The 18688-nt window shown below is 47.1% G+C and overlaps 10 protein-coding genes across 10 annotated transcripts; 8 read left to right on the forward strand and 2 right to left on the reverse strand.

The window, feature by feature from the left end:
- Positions 1-132: 132 nt before the first annotated feature.
- Positions 133-1530, reverse strand: amcA (putative mitochondrial ornithine carrier protein AmcA/Ort1). Its single transcript, XM_022539418.1, has 3 exons — positions 1247-1530; positions 296-1193; positions 133-232 (listed from the first exon to the last, which is right to left on the reverse strand). The coding sequence occupies exons 1-2, from the start codon at positions 1355-1357 to the stop codon at positions 324-326; spliced, it is 981 nt and encodes a 326-aa protein (XP_022404689.1). The 5' UTR covers positions 1358-1530; the 3' UTR covers positions 133-232; positions 296-323.
- A 414-nt stretch (positions 1531-1944) lies between these two features.
- Positions 1945-2420, forward strand: ASPGLDRAFT_22794 (CGR1 family protein; the record flags this gene model as incomplete). Its single annotated transcript, XM_022543220.1, has 3 exons — positions 1945-2008; positions 2057-2226; positions 2280-2420. 3 exons carry the CDS (start codon positions 1945-1947, stop codon positions 2418-2420), a joined length of 375 nt encoding a protein of 124 aa, XP_022404690.1.
- Positions 2421-2518: 98 nt separating this feature from the next.
- ASPGLDRAFT_1506007 (uncharacterized protein) lies at positions 2519-3632 on the forward strand (the record flags this gene model as incomplete). Its single annotated transcript, XM_022542163.1, has 3 exons — positions 2519-3125; positions 3175-3239; positions 3290-3632. The coding sequence occupies exons 1-3, from the start codon at positions 2751-2753 to the stop codon at positions 3630-3632; spliced, it is 783 nt and encodes a 260-aa protein (XP_022404691.1). The 5' UTR covers positions 2519-2750.
- A 2139-nt stretch (positions 3633-5771) lies between these two features.
- On the forward strand, positions 5772-6425 carry ASPGLDRAFT_1016564 (uncharacterized protein). The gene has a single exon (XM_022539419.1). It carries the CDS (start codon positions 5909-5911, stop codon positions 6383-6385), a length of 477 nt encoding a protein of 158 aa, XP_022404692.1. The 5' UTR covers positions 5772-5908; the 3' UTR covers positions 6386-6425.
- Positions 6426-7462: 1037 nt separating this feature from the next.
- ASPGLDRAFT_1506009 (uncharacterized protein) lies at positions 7463-8463 on the forward strand (the record flags this gene model as incomplete). Its single annotated transcript, XM_022542164.1, has 2 exons — positions 7463-7853; positions 7934-8463. The coding sequence occupies 2 exons, from the start codon at positions 7463-7465 to the stop codon at positions 8155-8157; spliced, it is 615 nt and encodes a 204-aa protein (XP_022404693.1). The 3' UTR covers positions 8158-8463.
- A 212-nt stretch (positions 8464-8675) lies between these two features.
- ASPGLDRAFT_119031 (uncharacterized protein) lies at positions 8676-9913 on the forward strand (the record flags this gene model as incomplete). The annotated part of the gene is made up of 2 exons (XM_022540011.1): positions 8676-9187; positions 9250-9913. The coding sequence occupies 2 exons, from the start codon at positions 8676-8678 to the stop codon at positions 9911-9913; spliced, it is 1176 nt and encodes a 391-aa protein (XP_022404694.1).
- A 181-nt stretch (positions 9914-10094) lies between these two features.
- Positions 10095-10935, reverse strand: tma22 (putative RNA binding protein Tma22; the record flags this gene model as incomplete). Its single annotated transcript, XM_022540024.1, has 4 exons — positions 10095-10501; positions 10570-10657; positions 10768-10787; positions 10872-10935. 4 exons carry the CDS (start codon positions 10933-10935, stop codon positions 10095-10097), a joined length of 579 nt encoding a protein of 192 aa, XP_022404695.1.
- A 1865-nt stretch (positions 10936-12800) lies between these two features.
- On the forward strand, positions 12801-13139 carry ASPGLDRAFT_22799 (uncharacterized protein; the record flags this gene model as incomplete). Its single annotated transcript, XM_022543221.1, has 1 exon — positions 12801-13139. The coding sequence occupies one exon, from the start codon at positions 12801-12803 to the stop codon at positions 13137-13139; it is 339 nt and encodes a 112-aa protein (XP_022404696.1).
- A 286-nt stretch (positions 13140-13425) lies between these two features.
- ASPGLDRAFT_1017247 (protein phosphatase regulator REG1) lies at positions 13426-15675 on the forward strand. Its single transcript, XM_022539420.1, has 2 exons — positions 13426-14327; positions 14394-15675. Exons 1-2 carry the CDS (start codon positions 13711-13713, stop codon positions 15421-15423), a joined length of 1647 nt encoding a protein of 548 aa, XP_022404697.1. The 5' UTR covers positions 13426-13710; the 3' UTR covers positions 15424-15675.
- Positions 15676-16110: 435 nt separating this feature from the next.
- Positions 16111-18657, forward strand: ASPGLDRAFT_164740 (ELMO/CED-12 family protein). Its single transcript, XM_022542582.1, has 3 exons — positions 16111-16457; positions 16555-17929; positions 17983-18657. The coding sequence occupies exons 1-3, from the start codon at positions 16188-16190 to the stop codon at positions 18444-18446; spliced, it is 2109 nt and encodes a 702-aa protein (XP_022404698.1). The 5' UTR covers positions 16111-16187; the 3' UTR covers positions 18447-18657.
- Positions 18658-18688: the final 31 nt, after the last annotated feature.

The following is an 18688-nucleotide window of genomic DNA, read 5'->3' on the forward strand; positions in this document are numbered from 1 at the left end:
TTGAGTTGACAATTGGTTATATATCTGTATCTTATCATGACAACACATTTCCCCGCGTTTGACATAGCCGTGTATTAATGTCACATTCTCAATAGTTGTCTGTCTATCTGCAACAAACACCAATCTCATAAGCTCCCAAGACAAACAAAGATCCCAATTATATGCATGTATTACCAAGTACCCGCCTATACTTTTCTGCACTCGTACTCCGCACCAATACCAGATTGGCCAGCTATAAAACAAATATCAAAATAGGTATCATAAACAAGAAAATATAGAGCAGAATGAAAAATACATAGGAAAGATAAAGGCAGGCGGAAGGGTCATGAAATGGAACCCCGCAGAGCTTCATAAACGGAGAAAATAAAGGCAGAACTGGGAGCCGAACGTGCGCAGGTTATCCCGCATCCCCGGTACAGAGATCTCAGGCCCTGTTGCTGCCACATAGTCTTGCCGACACTCAAGAAGGTCTGCTTTCCACCATGCCCGGGCCGGATGACGTCTTCTGTTTGCATCCGCGATTTTATGGTGTCGGCTGGATAGAATAGGAAGTTGTAGCTGATGCCGCCTGCTGCTCCTGCGATCATTTGTTGATATATCGGTATGGTCACTGGCTCTGATGTGTTTTGCCTTTTCGATGCGGCGCGCATCCGGAAAAATCCTGAAACTCCCTCGTATCCTCCAAACCAGGCAGCGCCTCCTCCTGTTTCACGGATAAAAGTGCCCAGCTGGCCTCGCCAGAACCCTAATATTCCATCGTGGCGGAAAATAGACGTTATAATAGATAATGTACCTGGGGCCGCACGAGCGGCGCCGTTAACAGGGACCTGCATCTTGCACTTGACGAGTTCAATCGGAGTAAGCGCAATCGACGTAATCGACCCGGATGCTGCACCGCTGATTAGAAGCGCGGTGAAAGGCAGATCTTCGGTTGTCGAGGAATACCAGGTCGACCTCAGAATGTCTTGGAATAAACGGTAACTGAAAAAAAGACAGCTATTCTCGACCGCAGCTCCTAGTAAAGGAGCGTTAATGCCTCTGTACAGTCCTCGAATCCCATCTGCTCGGATTGATTGGCGGAAGCAATCCAAAGGCCCTGTATACCGGAGGGGCAGATGATCTGGTTGCGATTGCAGCCGGACTTTCACGGTATCAAAAGGGTATTCAATGACCTTGCCTGCCATTCCTGCAGCCTGATAGACAGTCAGTACAAGGCGCACTCAATTGATATCTTGGAATGACTCACCGATCCGCAAAAGACATCCTTCAGGGCCTCGAGTGCCTGGTTCGGAGGAAGTAGGGGAAGCTCCATGGACCTTTCATCGTGAATGGTTACCGCGTGTTCTGCAGCCGCCATTGGCGTAGATATAAATGGGAAACGAGCACTGAAGAGCTCCGGAAGGACGGGTTGAAAGATGGGGGGAGGGGGAAGGAAAGGAGTTTTTTCTTCCTATCGGTAGAGCATCGTACAATTTCTGAGGGCAACGCCAAGGGCGAAAGACGGGAGACGAAGAGTATTTAAGGCCTCTTTTTTTTTTTTAAATCAATCGTAAGCGGGGCGGAGTATTTCGAGCGAGGGATTTAATCTGATGAATCCGATCCACGCGCCGGGAAAAAAAAAAAAAAAACGGTACTCTGTAATACGGAGTAATATAATAAGTTTGTAAACGAAGACGAGACCAGTCGTTGCGCGTGGGATGATCCCAATAATAAACCAGTGTCAAATATTGCAGAATAGTGGGGTTTCTTAGGAGGTTTGCCCAGCTTCAGTGGTTATTGCTGTTCTGAGAGCGGATGTATGGGCCCGGATTGGTACTTTTGCCGAGATCCGGTTATCTGATCGGGCTAAGATAACTTTTTCCTCGGTTTCTGAGAGGCTCAAAAAAAAAATTCCATCGCTATTATCCGCCAAGCTCAACATTCCTCAATTGGTATATTTTGATCATGTCGACTGCGACCACAGCTCCCTCCACAGCTCCTGCACCCGTTAAGGGCATGAGGAAAAATGGTACGATATTGGACACCCACGTTCCGTGCTTTTTTATCTTTTCGTTAGCTAATGTTTCTGGGGTACCCGCAGGCAAAAACTGGCACGACGCTAGGAAGCCCTTCCGACCCGCTGCCGGCATGACCTCGTTTGCGAAAAGACAGGAACTGCGTAAACAGCATGAAGCCATCAAGGAACACGAAAAGGAACTGAAGGAAGAAAAGGAGGCAGAGCGTCAGGTGAGCTTACACTGCGAAGTGGTGACCGTCCGGATGCTAATAACGGATAACAGGCCCATATCCAAAGGATCAAGGAACGCAGAGCCGCCAAGGAGGAAAAGGAACGATACGACAAGATGGCAGAGAAGATGCACCACAAGCGAGTCGAACGTCTCAAGCGGAAAGAGAAGCGCAACAAGTTGCTCAACTCATAATCCCATACTGTTGGAGGCGCTTCCTTGCATATTGTCCGTCTGTACATTCTGTGATGCCCACCGCGTGTTGCTGCTTATGCGCGTGTCGTGCATTTCTGTTTTGTTAATTTCGATCAACGGCGTTGGGGGATTGGGTCACGACTGCGTTACTTTGCAAAATACCTGCATATAAACATGGATTTTCATTTTACCCTCATTTTATTCGAAACTCTTATTTGAAGCTTTACAGAAAATGCTCGGCCTCCCTTTTATAAAGATGATAATATACAATATTTAGTTTCGCGATCCTGAAGATTTGAGTGACGCAATTTATACTCTTATACATCAGCAATGCTGCCTTGTGCTTCCATCTCTAGTCATATTGACGGACATCTAGAATTTCTCGCGACACAGAAACTGCTCGAAATTCCCTTCAGAATGCCATCCCGAAATAGAAAAGTGCGCAAGCACTTGGATTTCCTGTGGGACAATCTTGTGAAAGATGGTGCAAGCATAGTCAGGAAGGATGGTGGAGTGGATGATAATGTCCTGGATGAGTACAACATCCTCCGGGTTAGCCAGTTTGACTTTGAAAATTTAGGATCCGAAAACTTATTCGATCCAATGCCACTTGATGAGCTTCAGAAGTACCCTGTCGACACTTCTTCTTTGCTGTACCACTTCCGAGAGTACAAGCCGGAAAAGTGTGGTAAAGGGAGCTCTGGTGTGCGTTTGACTGCAATCGAGACTGAAGACTGAAGACTGCGTGCAAAAGTGGGCCATGGGCTCAAGACCAAACGCATATGATATGCTAGAAGTTCGCGACCTCGAGCGTCTCGAGTAAGTGGTCTTCGTTTTACAGAGTATGGTAGCATTACTGATCATATTAGGCAACCCCATCCTTTCTTTCTAAACGGACGAGCAGGATGGCATGACCAATATCCAGCCACCTACAAAAGGTCGGGGAGACCTTATTCGGGTAACCTATTTCTAGAAATCTTCCAGGAAGACAAACAGTATGCCCACCTTACCATATCCGCTTATCAGCCTTGCAACGGCAAAGAAGGTTCTATTCTTTTTGGAGAGCTTGCAATCATAATTACAGCAATGCGAAACCGTGCCAACCAACTAAAGGTTGGGGTGGAATATGAGGGTGAAGATGATGAATATAAGTTCCAAGGAAGAATGCGAAAAACTCCCTTGCATGTCCGAGGGAAGTCTTTCTCGGTTTGAATTTGAATTCCCAAAAGAGAAGTGCTTCCCCATTCTGCTTCTCTCATATGTTGGACCTCAACATGGTCGACCGTTCTGTGCTTCACTGAATCACCGCCAGCTGGTAATCAGGCAGTCAAAGCTCTATAGCTTTGAGAAGAGGACGACTGCACCACTTGAATTTTTCACTCAGGTGCTTTTGCGCCAACCGGTTCAAAGAGCAAAGAGTACACATGACAAGGGACACAAGAAATGTGGCCTCCAAGACGATGAGGAATCGCGCCCTTCTAAGGTCAGGAGGGTCAGCGACAAGCAATGCCAGAAATCATAAGATAACACGGCCGACTAGTGCTAGACGAATTAACCATTGTATACGGCAATATTACTCTAGCGAGGTCAGCATGGAATACCATATTGCGCTGTGTTGTATCCATTTATAGACATGTTTCTGTCATGCACTCGTAGTATTTGACATTGGAAACGGGTACGCTCGACAGAGAAGCCATTATATTGAAGTTGAATGTCTCGCAAACTGAATGAAACTATGTTGTATGGTTGATATAGGGCATGTGCTAGCTCTATATTGTCGTCGTTGGTCTCTTGTAAAAAGCCCTAACGATTCCAATGTCTAAGTCACAGCATGCTATTTACGAAGACAGGGTTGATATATTCACTTGATCTAGTTTGTTCGCTCTCGATGGCCGTTACCACCAATGGTGGATGAGTCTTCCCTTCCCCTCTTCTTTTATTCCATATTTCATTCCAGTTATCATTGTCGACCATCTCTACTATCCACATTGCACGAACAAATGGCTTCCTCGTATTCTTCACCACGCCCTAATTGGCATGCTGCTCCCAATAATGCCAAAATAACAGACAAGCCTTTGAAGTCATGCAGAAACCTGCAATCTAAATCGAAAGTTACTGATAAGCAATACCTCTTCTTTCGGACTCTCGTCAAACTCTACTCTAGGGCTAAGTACAAACCTGTCCGGTACGGCCTAAAACGATGAAACAAGCACTCGTCCTTCCTAGCCACAAGGGGTCCAAAGGTACCTTGAAAGAGTCGGAACAGATTGTTGGAATGGAACAGTGGCATTTACTAAAGCCCTGTGAGCCAGTTGTGAACACAGCTCCTAAATCACAGAAGTATGGCAAACACTGCACTGGCCCGATGGGATGAGCTCCTGCTCCCGGATGCTCGTTTTTCAAACAGCCAGAAAAGAGCGATCCAAAGCCAGCCAGTTTCTCCCAGCTTCTGAAGGCACCGCTCGGTTCCGAATCCGTGCGGGACCGGATCACCAAATATAACCAAGTAAGAGGGGATGTATATCTGTTGATGAATTACATTCGTCTGAATTCAGATGGGAAATCTCTACAGGATTGACAAGTCAGTCCGTCCATGAAAGACTGAGGCTGTTCGAAAATGTTAATGTGAATTGACACTACAGTTCTTCGTCTACAATCTTATTTACAAGTAAGATTATCAACACTTCAACAAGTTGACATCAATGCGGCACTGGGAACGCGGTAATCCTCACATTTACCGTGGGAGGTTCAAACAGGCCGCTACAAACATATCACTGTGGATGTTGCTGGTTGTTTTCCTGGTGTCAATTTCTAACCGCGCAGCACTCAAGCCATTCCTTAGGGAAGTTGACTCGGGATAACTAGAAATCTCAAGACTATATGATAATTTTGACAAGGCATGAGAGCGAGTTAGGAGTGGAATCGAATGCAGTTGATACAAGCAGGCCGCGAGAACTCCGGAAGAAAAGCTGAAAGACGCTTAACTATCTTCCCGTCGATAAGTTGATTACTGGTTCCTATGCCATACTGACTTTTTTGGGTGCTTGGTCGTGGGTGTAGTGCCTGCCTGACCATCAGTGCTGCCTGCCACCTTGCTCAGGTCTCCGATTGCCTGTAAAAAAGACTCATGGGGTGACGCAGATATTGTAAACATATACAATACCATAAAATATCTTCTTACATTTGGCCAAAGAACTTTACAGGCATCTTTTTACTCCGGAGCAAAAACAAAATAGCGACAGAATCTACTTCGGTTTTTGATATTCAGCAGATTCCCTAGAAGTGGCCCTCCGAGAGAAAGGCCAAATTTACTGGCAGATTCTTATCGGGAACATCAACCTTCCAAGAGAACCGGCTGTCAATGCAAATGGTCAGACTGAGGATCAAGCCATGAGGCTCCAATCTGAGTTCGCAGATTATGAGAGCATTAGATTTGGTCTTCTCCTAGTACTTCGATTCACCATCGAACCCAACGTTCAAAACCTATAATGGGAACTCGGTGCCCCAAAACCGCGTGGGAAACTCTCAAGATGGAATACTGCCCTACGCCTTGGAAAGTAGTCCATGAACTTTTCGAGAAGCTGATGAACATGAAATACAGAGAAAATGGAAATCATCGTATCTTCTTACGGCGTTTTCGAGAGCTTGTGCAGAAACTTAAGACGGAAACCATCATTCCTTCATGGTTGGAAATGTCCGCGTTTCTTCGAGCACTTTCAAACAGCCCCTCCCTACATGCACTGATGTACCAGATCAGCACATGGAAGGATATAGGCGCAAGCGAACTTTACCAAGCTTTCCAGCAATTTGAAGGGAACCGCAAAGCATTGAACGGTGGTAAACGAATCCCCCGCCCTAAGCATCGTGCTGGAAAAAATCGTCGGAAAGCTTCAATTCTCGAAGCAAGCACGGCACCTCACCTACAGGTCCCGGACCCTCAACCCTCGCAGCTCCCGTCCAGGTGACCAAGAGACCTCGCAGCAAACGAGTGGTTTCTGGAGCAAATCTGAGTGTAGATGACTTGTATGGGCCGTGCAAAGTTCGATTAACAACAATGAATCAAAGAAAACGAAAATCTGATAGGCATCACCAAGGGTAGTGCCAACAAGATTGGCAGAACATCCCATATATTCCGGTTTTCCCACCAAAGGCTGAAAAAAAAAAAAAAAAAAAAAAAAAAAAAAAATTGCTTATTAGTATACATAATATAATAACAGTCGGGGAAGAGGGGATATAGGCACAACGACATCCTTGAGCTCTCAATTGTTGCGAAAAAGAAGACGGCGAACTAGAACAGGAGGAGGAGGAGGAGGAATTTTCGTGTTTATTTGACTAGCTAATCCTAATCTATTATCGATTTGATGCAGTGATGCCATGTTTCCATCGAGGTTTCATGACTGATATATTCTAACCCCAGACTGAGTTCTAACGTCAATAGGGTCATTTTCTCTGCAGATACCTCGATCTCTGGTCTCGCGTTAACTAACCAGTTTGCTCAGTCTCCAACATCACCCTCTCCCATAAAACTATGGAATCTTGTAAATATGCGGCCTGTCCTCGGTCTGAATCTTAGTGATCAAATCAGACGCCGGGCTAGAATTCAGACTACACCGCGAGATGGCGTTTCTTGAGGAAACGGATTACTATATCATAGGCCAACAGGCTCAAACGAGACTCGACTTCTTGAACTCAAGTTCATCCCCTTGAATGAAGTTAGGGCTAGACTTGCTCCAAAATTAAGGGATGACAGCAATTATATATTGCACATGGTCAGAGTCTTTGAAATTCGCTTTGCGCTTTGAAAACCCCGACTTACTGGAACATTCTCATTGGCGAAATTCGTCCTTCACACTATAGACCTGGACCAAACAACTCCTATCAAGTAAGCCAGGAGCTCATTGACGAGTGTCTTCAAGAAGTGGTTACTCAAATTCAACTCTTACTCGCCGAATGGGACCAACAAAAGGCCAGTTACGAATTGAAGTGCTTCGGTGTATTGGAGTTTTTGCGTTACACCCTTACTTTGGCCCCTTCTAACCCAAATGAATCCATCCAATTATAGCAATGTCACAGGATTTTATAGCCAAGTTCTCGAAGGCATTGCTCTTCCAAATCCGCGTAGGATCGGATCACGGAAGGTCGGAGGCAAGACAAGACGCGTTGCATCTCCGTGCTGCCCATGGGCTGGGTTCATGGAATTGACTTTCCGCTCTCGAGATTCGTTGTACTGGTGGATTGTGGTCAGGGAGGAGGGACCCCCAGCGCAACCCAGGACGCAGACTACCAAGTTCAGTCTCAATGACAGAAGGCCTTTAGCACATGGGAAGCGAAATGCTTCTCCATTCTGGCAATCTTGCAATCCACGATGGAGTCCGCTGCGCAAGGCCGAATCCTCGGAATCCGCTGCCCGCGCAGTGCGTGGGATAGATTGCGGTCAGCATAATCCATCAAACCATGGCGGCTTGTCAATCAAGAGTTCAATAAGTTGTTGGACTTAAGATACCACTACCCAGGCAACCCTCGGGTGTACGTCAAAAAATTCTCACAGGCTGTCAGCAGTGTTGAAGCTAAAGCGGCCCTAGCGGCGTGGACGGTACCCGTCATCTTCCTCAAGTCCATCTTGGGACGTCCCGCTCTACAACCCTTCCTACGGGAAGTGGACTTCTGGGATGACCTCAACATCACCAAGTTGTCCGAGGCGTTCAAAGGGCACGAGGACCTTCGCAAGCAGGGGTGAAGGAATCTATGGAGAAGACCAGCAAACCCACCAGGAAGCTCAACCTACCTTTGAACTCCGCGATATATTTTCAGTCTTATCACATCTAACATGATGCTTTCATTGCTTGGTCCTCATTGCCAATGATTATCATATCTCTCACAGTACTAGGATATCTTTAGGACAAAAATTGAAGATCTCTGATCCCTTAATCTAAACATCTAAAATTCTACACTGAAATTGATGTCAAATTTAGGGTATCATCTTGCAATGTCATAGTACTTGTAGGCATTCCTTTTTGAGAAACACATTGCCGATCAAGGCCTTGGCACCGTTACTGCCCAAGCTTCGAGGCACTTCAATATTAACTAATGCTTCTACGGAGTAAAGAGCAGGGAGAATGTGTTCGATACATGTTTGAAGGAGTCGCTGTTTAACCATCTCTTATCTGTGACATTCATCCCCGCCTAATCAATCAACCGTCCAACCACGATACCCAGATAAATACCCACCCACCCTTAAAGCAGCCGTTTGCGGCAATGTCGAGCAATGGTGGTCGGAAAACATTCCAGAGCTTCTACCCTACCCAACAACGTCATGATGAGCGTCGATCCGCCGATACGAGTCGCGATGATAAACATCAAGATCGCCATGCGATAATCGACTCCAACAGCAATCTAGACCCCGGGAAATCGAGACCGCATAAACACAAACGCAGCAAATCGCGCGATATCCGATTCCCGCGGACAATGAGCCAGATTGCCTCTTCAACTGGTGCGGGCGCCAGGGCTTTGCTGCCAACTTGGTCAGGGTCAGGTAGTAAGGAGAAGGATCGCGAGGGTGACGATGGGTTGTTGAGGCCGGTGACACGGGATACTTCTCGGACGCGATGGGGGTCGGATTCGACCAGTGGTGTTGGGACTGGGAGTAGGAGGGGCAGTTTTCTGGAAGGGATCGAGCAGAGTGATAGGATTGGTCCGCCCAGACAGCAGGAGATTCGCTCGCCGGGGGATTTGGAGCAGCTGACGAGTAGGAGAAAGCAGGCAGAGGAGTGAGTATATCTCCTATTCCTTTTCACTCGTTTCATCGAGACGCTGACAAGGATTCGTTTAGATATCTACGGTCTGCACTGGTATCGATCGGAACGCTCGCAACGGACATCACCCGCCGACTTGACTACACATACTACAATCTGTTGGAAAAGATCACCGCGTTGAATACGACCATTGGCTCCTTCCAAGGCCTGGCCGACTCAACATCAACAATCTTCAACGAGTTCGAACGAGAAGTCGCGGGCATGTACCAGGAGATTAACAGACAGGTCGGAGAACTCGGCGAATTCCAGCCGCAACTCGAGAAAATCGAAGCACTCGAAGAACGCATGAAGCGGAGTAGAGAAAAGGCCGAGGCGCTTGAGGGCAGACTTGAGAAAATGAAAGACGAGGTTTCCCATTGGGAAAAAAAAGAGGTGGAGTGGCAGTCTCGTGTCAATCGGCGACTGCGCATCTTCTGGAGCGTTGTTGTGACCGCTACGCTGGCTCTTGTGATTGCTGTGGTTGTCCAGAATTGGCCGCTCGTCGATTCTTCTCAAGCGCGTTTGCAAACTACGTCGTTGGATAACCAGACCTCGGACATTCCTCTACATCGAGATTCCACCGCGATTCCAAGGATGAACGGCCAGAAGAGCAAGCCTAATCTTGATCATCGTCAAACTGCGAGCGCGGCAGGCGCATCGCCCACTGAGGCCGATCCTCTTAAGATGTTTGACGAACTTTGACGATTCTGTCTTTGGGATCTGTTCACCTGCCTTTTTGATTTCGGGTTTCTATTTGTACCGGCAAGATGGTTTTCATGATACCCCAGCATGCAGTGGAGTTATTTCCTTTTCGGGTCTTTATCCAGTATAGTCGCTGTCGAATAATCATTATAATGCAAAACAAACCTCAATATTCATCCGATCAAGTGCTGCTCTTCTTCTTCTTATCCTCGACCAACTCAGTGTTCGCTTCAGGAATTCCCTTCACCTCCACCAGCCACTCTTGCACATCGTCGCTCACGTCACCCTGGACCGTAATCTCTTCGACACCAGCGGCGGATTTCGTCACTGAAGAACCGGTAGCAAACTTCTTACCGAGTTCCTTGGCGACCTTCTTGTTCTCCAACCCATGTACCTCCAACCCTGTGATGACGGTGACGTGCTTGCGCTTGTTACGCTCAATGCGCTTGATCTGGACTTTTGAGGCGGCTTTCCGCTCGGCATCGCGTGTTTCGGCTGCGGCGGCCTTGGCCTCCTTCTTCGCAGCATCCTTGGCTGCGCGCTCACGAACGGACAATGAAAGATTCGATAGGTTGGCGCTGACGGCTTCTATACAACGGAACCGTTAGTTTCCACCGGATTTTGCATTCTTTTTCTTCCGGGCAAGCTTTTCATACCCTCTGAGTATAATTGTTCATGCAGGTCCGGGTAACTGTCCTTCAGCCATTCTTCGCATTTTTTAGCTGTCCCGCCGAACTCGCAGTACTAGAAATCACGATCGTATAGGTTAACCACCGAACAGCAATCTTTAGCATGCCATTGACACAGCTATGACACGAAACGAGAACGTGTCTTCGTCAAGTTTCATCCCATACCTCTGAAGGTAGTGTGCAAACTAGCAGCAAAAAGCAGTTAGCATTGTAAAAAGTGTGAGGGGCTTTTTTTAAAAAAAAAAAATTGCGTCACATGGATGACCAACCTCCGCAATACACGACGTGCTTGGCCTGGGGTTCAATAGGGCCGGACTCTGCGACTTCCGCCATTTTCAATATTATTTCGAATAATAGTAACTCCTGGTCCTATTTGATCGGAAGGTAGTATCGCTTGTCGTTCACGTAGCCGTACATACGCGGGGGTCCGGTGGCCGCTGACCTAACCGTATGCGGTAGTTAGTTAACTAACTAATACTACATACCATGGATGCACGTGATTTTCTATACTACGATTATTGACGCATAGTACAAAGTACCCTGTGGATGATAGTGGAGTAAAGTAAAAGAAAATCGTTTCTATTTCAGCATTGAAGCATTGGCCTCTCCTTCATGCACTCCGGGTTTTCCAAGCGTCTCAGATACTGGCGCATAATGTCGTTCCCTGTTTCGATCCTTGAAAGACCGGGCTGGATCACTACTTGGTGTGCTTGGATTCAGTTTCTGGCCTGGCCGTCGCATCTGAGGTTTCTGTTAGCTCATTGAAATGAATCAACTGAGAGGCGAAGTTGGGACGATCAATGGCCTCAGCCTGGGCAGATCAACCACTATGCAGAGCACAGAAGACAATCTTTGTGTAATGAAAGTGATAGACTGCGCGAGCAATTTCTGTATCCCGCAGAGGTGCAAGTTAACAAGCAGTCATCTATACGAATACTGTAACATAGTACTAAGTTGCATTTACTGATAGCGACTTCCCGTGAAACCGGTTTTCAATAGAATAATGCCATTTGAAGATATAACGAAGCAATCGACCCCACGTTGAGATCTTCCAACTGATAACGGTTCTGGACAGCAGGTGTCATCAAAAACACGGAGACTCCGGAACCAATCGGCAGCCAAGTGCTCGTGCTGGTTGAGAACCTCACGCCGCATGGCAAGACGCATCCGGCAGTTAGGCTCGAGCAAATGTACAAAGCACTTTGTGGATGGTGAAATATGTACGTCCGTTGATGAAATGTATTGTGCGCATTGTGGTAAATGGTTGTGCACACATGAGGAAGATGAGGAAAGCAAACATTTCAATCACCGGAAGATACGGGACGGAAACCCATGCCAGTACAATTGATTGAGCAGGAAGGATCTAGTGATTAACATACCCCGCCTTTCCTCGATATGATTTCTGGGGGGTCAAGAGGGGGGATGGGGAGAAGGAAGAGGATGCCATGCATGTCTTGTGTATTTGGACTCTCCAGTATGCAGATACCGATGCCTCCACCATCCCGAGAACAAGGGGAAATGGGTTCTCTTCTGCTCCAGACCTCCATGGTGAATTGGAATTGTCCAATAAGCTTCGAAGCAATAATCGAATTCCTATCACTTGCATCGCAGGATCCAAAGGTAAGACGCACGATTCGCAAGCCACGTACAGAGTAGTAGCACGGACAGGCATCGGACAGAAAGGACCGCGTTGAGACCGTTGTCAATCATGTCCATGCATGCTGGTCGCCACGGGCTTTGGCACATGGCTCAATCGGGATTTGTCAAGATTGCAGAATAGCAACCGACATTAACATACCTTTTTTTTTTTTTGCCATCTTTATCTCTGCAGTCAGCGATTTTCAGTGTTCCAGATGCCCCCATCCAGTTGTTATTCTTGGATTGTCTGGTCTAGGCCTGCCACAGTCCAACCAGTTTAGGAAAAACTCGCCCAATCAATGTAGTGCATTGTCGGGATTGCTGGGTTCAAATCCTTCTATGAGGCGGCACCAGAAAGTATATTTGAAAGTCTAGGGAGTACAAGTGCACCGTAGAGCATGGAAGTTTATATGATGGAAAAAAAAGGAAGGACAGGGAAAGGGCGACAAGAAAGCCCAGCAGTATATAAAACATTGTTGTTTGATACTTATTCTGGGGTACGGAGTACATGAATAACATTATTATTGATTCTTCCTCGGCTTTCCTGGAAGATCTGGACCATGTATTATAAATTACAGAAACGTATCGGTCTGTATTCCGTACAAAGTATGGGGTCCTGCAGCCCAACGGTCTTCCGGTTGGTCAATTCCACACCTGTCACGCCAGCTGGTTGGCCAATGTGGCCTCCGCTTTCCCCGGTCCCGGTTTTACGGAGTACGGAATACATACGCAGTACGATACGGACGGAGTACGGAGTAGTATCATCTCACAATAACAAGTTTGGTGGCGACTTCGATTTCCACTCCCGTACTACTACGACTTTACTGTTACTGCTACGTCCTTACTACTATTTTATGCTTCCGCCGGAACGGGAAAAAGGAAATAATTTTTTCAATTGATAACATTTGCTCAAAAAGCTATTTGTGTTTGCTTCATTCCCTGCTTGTTCTTCTCTGAAAAGATAAATCCTCGCTCTCTCTCTCTCCGCAATTTCAATTGAACTCATCGGAAGATTGCTTCCCGTTTACCACGTCACTATTTCGACAGCGCCATCCTCCCTTCTACTCCTTTTCCTCAATTATTTTCAATTCTCAATTTTCGAATACAAGGGAAATTTTTGCCCTCTTGATACCTACTGCAGAGTAGTGGTTAGGTTACAGGCCCTACATTGGGCTTTCGCCCCAGTTGGTCAGTCGTCGTTGTGCAGGAAGTTAGGGAACACCACTACGCATAGTTATCGGACCTTTGCACCGGTTTTACTATCCACAGCTTCATTATATTATATTATGCCTGGTGGTTACGTCCATCCCTTGATTGATCGGCTACTTTTCGCGTTCTGCGACGGATCCCTGGTCCCTGTACCGGCCCCCTCCGAAGTTACTTTCCAGACAGCCGTTGCGTCCAAGGACTAGTGATCGCAATTCCGAATCGTCTTCATATTTATCTCAGTTAAGCTGTCGTGGTTGAAAGATGACAGCTGTGCTCACGATACCGCGGGAAAAGTATTCGCGGTTTACCCCGGATCCGCTGCAGTGTCCCACCACACAAAGATACATCCTAAGGGGCTCAGACGTTTCGATCAAGTCTCCCGTGTCCATTCATAGTGATTATCTTTCTACGGACTGTCTTAGTCCGATCTCATCATCTGTGGCCTCGTCGGTTCCGTCTTCTCCCACTCTCAGTAGCGTTTCGCCCAGTATTGACGATGAGCATGATGGTGACAATGACGAAGACGAGATCCTATTCCCCTCATATGATTTCAAAGAAGTGTTCCAGAAGGATGTAATGTCTCAACAGCAACAGCAGTCCGACGAACTTGTCAGTAGTAATCCTACTGAGCCATCAATAGATGGCCAGCGCCTGCAGACGCCTGCAGCCGATGATACTTCGCTGGAGGAAGAACCGTCAAGACATGTTGATTATCTCTCCCATGACTGGAAAGAGGAGGATATCTGGACATCATGGCGTTACATGACGAAACGCAAGGATGTCTACAGCAACGGGCTGCGACTGGAAAATGCTTCCTGGAGAACGTGGGCGAAAGTGAAGTTTGACTTGGACACCATCTCTCCAGAAACCCTTAATTGGTGAGCATACCGCTATAGCCCCTCTCCGAGCGCCTTGGTGTCTCCAAGCTAACAGTTTCCCAACAGGCTCAAGGATTGCGACGTGACATGGTTGTATGGTCCGTTGAAGACATCTAAGAATTTCGGTTCAAATGCCTCACCTCCGCCGACCCATCTGACGACGCCGAATATGTGTCAACCTCGGAAGCCTATTTTGAAGAAAAAGACCGCATCAGAGACAATGCTGCAACGATCATTGTCTCAACATACACTGTTACAACGTGCAGGAGCCCTACTGAAGGCGAAGGAGGCAGCAAATACACAAGATCAGTCAATTTCGCGATCCAGGCATCAACAGGATCAAACAGGCAGTACTACACCGACTGCAATTGCCGGGACACCTACAACTGCGTCCGTTTCGGATATAGGGTCACCCAATGAAAGGCGGCACATCCATTTCAATAATGAGGTCGTGCAATGCATCGCCATTGAAGCAAAGGACGAGGAAGAAGAATACGGAAAATACCTAACAGGGCTCGAGGATGGCCTGTTCTCAAACAATGTCGCTGTGGCGAATCAGATGCTTTCCAACACAGCGTCCGGAAACATGAGTTCCCCGCGTAACAACGAAAACAAAACCATTGCACCCCTTCCGTCTACCACTCTCAGAGGAGAGATGCCCGAGCCACCTGCAAGCTCGTTGTTTGAACGTTGGTTCGGTTCACGCTCATCACCGTCGCCATCCCCTGCACCACCTAAAGATTCGCGCCGATCCTCCGAGCCATCCGCCAATTTCCTTCTGGATGATGATGATGATGATGATGATTATGATGATGGATATGATTCGAATGGCGGCTTTGACTTTAGCTGGCAGTCCAATTGGCAGTCCAAGCAAGTTTCAAGCGCGTCCACTCAAATTCGCCCTCACTCCGTCAGCTCTGAAGATGATGAGGATGGACTGGAGATGGACCGGGGTTTCAATTTGACCTCGGATATGTTCTCGCTGGGCGATTATAGTGAGTCGCCAGATGCTGGTATCTTCGACAGAGTGCTTGATACAGTAAACACGGCCAAAGATATAGCACATGTTATATGGAATGTTGGTTGGCGGCGGTAACCCTGCGCCACATTCTGTTCTTCTTGAGCATCTTGACCTAGTCATGTTTGCCGATTACGACGTACACGCATATAATTAAGATGGCATTTGATGGAGTTAGGGTAATGTTTATACCAACGATACTTGAATTTCACTGGGTTGTCGGACTATTCATTGGCGCATAAGAAATGGCTTTTCTTTTCTTTTTCTCCTTAACTCCAGTGCATGATGATTATAGACAAGGACTGAATTGAGAATCATTGAATTGATCTATTTTGTTATATCAGTATCTTACCCCATGTTTTCTTTACAAGAGCAGATCCTCAGCCATACCCGGGGTGGTCATGACGCAGATACTAGCTAGGGCTTTCGCAGTAGTTGGTCGCCTTTACGATGACATGCGTGGAGTATCAATTCCCTGCCTTCACAAATTTACACATAGAAAACTTAGGAATAGAACAGCCTTGGAAATATTTTTCGCTTGCTCAATGTCTCAAAAGTGGATACGATATGGTACACCTTTGGCTAGACGCCAGCCCATGTAACTAATTCTGGTTCCTGCCTCCGCACCCCTGACTGACTCCGCTCGCAGCGCCAATTTACTCCTCCGTACTTCTTATTTTTGTTGTTGCCGCAAGCCATTCCTTTTATTTTTTTATCTAAATTAATTTCCTCTTTCATTCGTTTTGATTTATTTGACCGCTTGGTTGACATTCGTTTCATCTTCTTTTCGTCCATTCGTTAAGCCTTCCCGATTCCTCGCGCAGGACCGCGCTTCTTTTTGCATGATGGAGGGCATCAACATCCCTGAACTCGTGGAGAGGTTGAGGAGTGATGAAGACGCTGTCCGTAAAATGGCCGTCTTCAAACTTCAGGGAAATATTGGGGATCCTTCCTTTGCTGATATCTTCATCGCCGAAGGTGGGCTGTCTAGATTGCGCTACCTCACACTACATGCAAGTGGGAATACATTGGCATACAGTTTGACAAGCCTTGCGCGGCTACTGGAGGTTGACAAAGGATGGGAGTTTGTGGACCAGGATGTGGTGGAAAGGGTAAGTTCGGTGATTGGTCACAAGTTCGGACTTGATCTCTAGATGCTTTATTCAGTCACGGACGCCATACTAATGTAGTCTTGTGACTCGCTTCCAGATTGTCGAGCTTATTGTCACGCATCCTTTGGTGAACATACTGCGCGGAGCAATGTCGATTCTCGTGTCCGTCGTATCACACCCTTATGCCGGCGGCCATCTTTCCCAGTCAGGAACGTTCGGTTTTCGCGCCCTGAAACCCGCAATCGCCATTTACCCGCAATTCCTGGAGATGCTTGTGAGCAGGCTCTCGTCCGCCGATCATGCACTTTGTGCCAATGCGCTCCAATTGATCAACTGTCTCATGCGCGACTCAATAACAAACGATTCGGAACTTGAATGGCCCAAATTCATTCAAAGATTGCAAAACTTGGGCGCGATCAGGGCTGTCTACGTTCTCATGCAGGGGACTGCGCTGCAGGATCTGGCGCATCCCCTCATTGAGTTCCAGTCTCTAACAAAGGTGCTTCTGCGGAAGTGGCGTGACGTTTATCTGGACCTAGAGAAGCCAGAACACAGAAGGGCATTGAAAGGGATTTACGTGGCGAGCAATCCCGAGAAGAATCAGAACAAGACACCGGATACTGGTGACGAGACGCGACGCTCCTCCAAGAATCACCACTCGGAGAAATGGCGGCGACTTGGGTTCGAGTCGGAGAACCCTGTTTCCGAATTTGATGGGACCGGATTTCTAGGAATGATGGATCTTGCCGATTATGTCCGAAACTATTCAGACGAGTTTCAGAAGATGCTCTTGGAGCAGTCAACGAAATCGGCGGAGCAACGATGTCCAATTGCTCGAGCATCCTTGACAGTATCTTCAATCTTGTACGACCATTTCGAAGTTGACAAGTCGGACATGGAAGATGCCAAGAGCTATCTTATCATGGACTCTCAATCCAATTTAGACCGAGTATTCAGACCTCTATTGCTGCACTGGACCCGGTTGCATGTTGCGGGGCTTCATGCGTTCTTTCGGCTGTGGAAAGCTACAGGCTCCGAGGTGGAGGATTTCGATAAGATTTCTGAGCTTGTTCGCATCCTTATTGAGTCAGTTGTCGGAGGAGCGCCACGGACAAAGGATGTACAGGACGTGGAGGAAGAACTGGCCGAATTTGATTATCGACGGCTTCGTGAACTCCAGATGGAGATCTTGGAACTTACATATGAAGATGTGTGGGGCCAGCATCTCCGTCAGGTGCGTGACGAACTACATCATGAAGCTCTGCAGTTTGTCAAGGAGCAGAGAATCCGATGTCTACTGCAGGGCGCTTGGTTCTTCAATGGGAACCCTTCCAAATCGGAAACAGGGTCGTCCTTGTCCAAATCCACGTACAGATATGCCCAATTATCCCATAACAGAAGATATCTTCACTTTGGGGATTTTGATACTACAGATAATCGGCGCCCAGACCTGGACGCCTTGCCAGTCAAGAGTGAGCATGGAACCTTCCACCTAGAGATTCATTTGGCTAACTTGCGCTCTTAGTTGATCTCTCAACCGTTTCGTCTGTCGTTTCGAACGTCTCGGCAGCACCAGACGACGCGTCTTCTTCAACTGTGAAGACCACGCCTCACCAACCTGTTTCCTCTACCAAGATTACCATTCATGGCTATGTCCCGTCTGGGACAGCCGCGAGTGCTCAGAAGAGTCATAATCGCGCTCGCTCGACCAGTAGGGCGACACAGAAAGAGGTGGTATTGTTGACTCTCCGGCCACAGTCCATCAGCACTGCGTCTGAATGGCTCGACGGCTTACTTATGCTCTTGAATCAACAGCCCATCACAGCAGAGACTAACAAATTGATTGACCTTATCAGCAATTATGGGCTAAAGATTCGTTTGCTGAACATTCGATTTGACGATGCTGTCTTTGCCGGGGAAGCTCCCCAAGTTCCCTCTCGGGAGGGTCTTGACGATGATTATTATTATGATGTGTTTGGGGGTGCTTGACCATATTGTTAGCCCATCTTTTCTTGTATATGCTTGGGCATTTCAGTTATTCTTCTGTACATGATGTCTCATTTTCTTGTATCACTGATATACCCATTGTTTTTGTTTTCCTTTCCTTTTTTTATTCAGCGTCTATGTATATATTTGTGTCGCTTTATTGGCAGCCGAACCGCACTTTTTTAATGAGAATAGTCTAATTATTGAATCAATGAGTCCTGGGTTTAGTAGTACTGTATTTATTG

The sequence above is a fragment of the Aspergillus glaucus genome (assembly GCF_001890805.1).
Source record: "Aspergillus glaucus CBS 516.65 unplaced genomic scaffold ASPGLscaffold_3, whole genome shotgun sequence".
NCBI lineage: Eukaryota > Fungi > Ascomycota > Eurotiomycetes > Eurotiales > Aspergillaceae > Aspergillus > Aspergillus glaucus.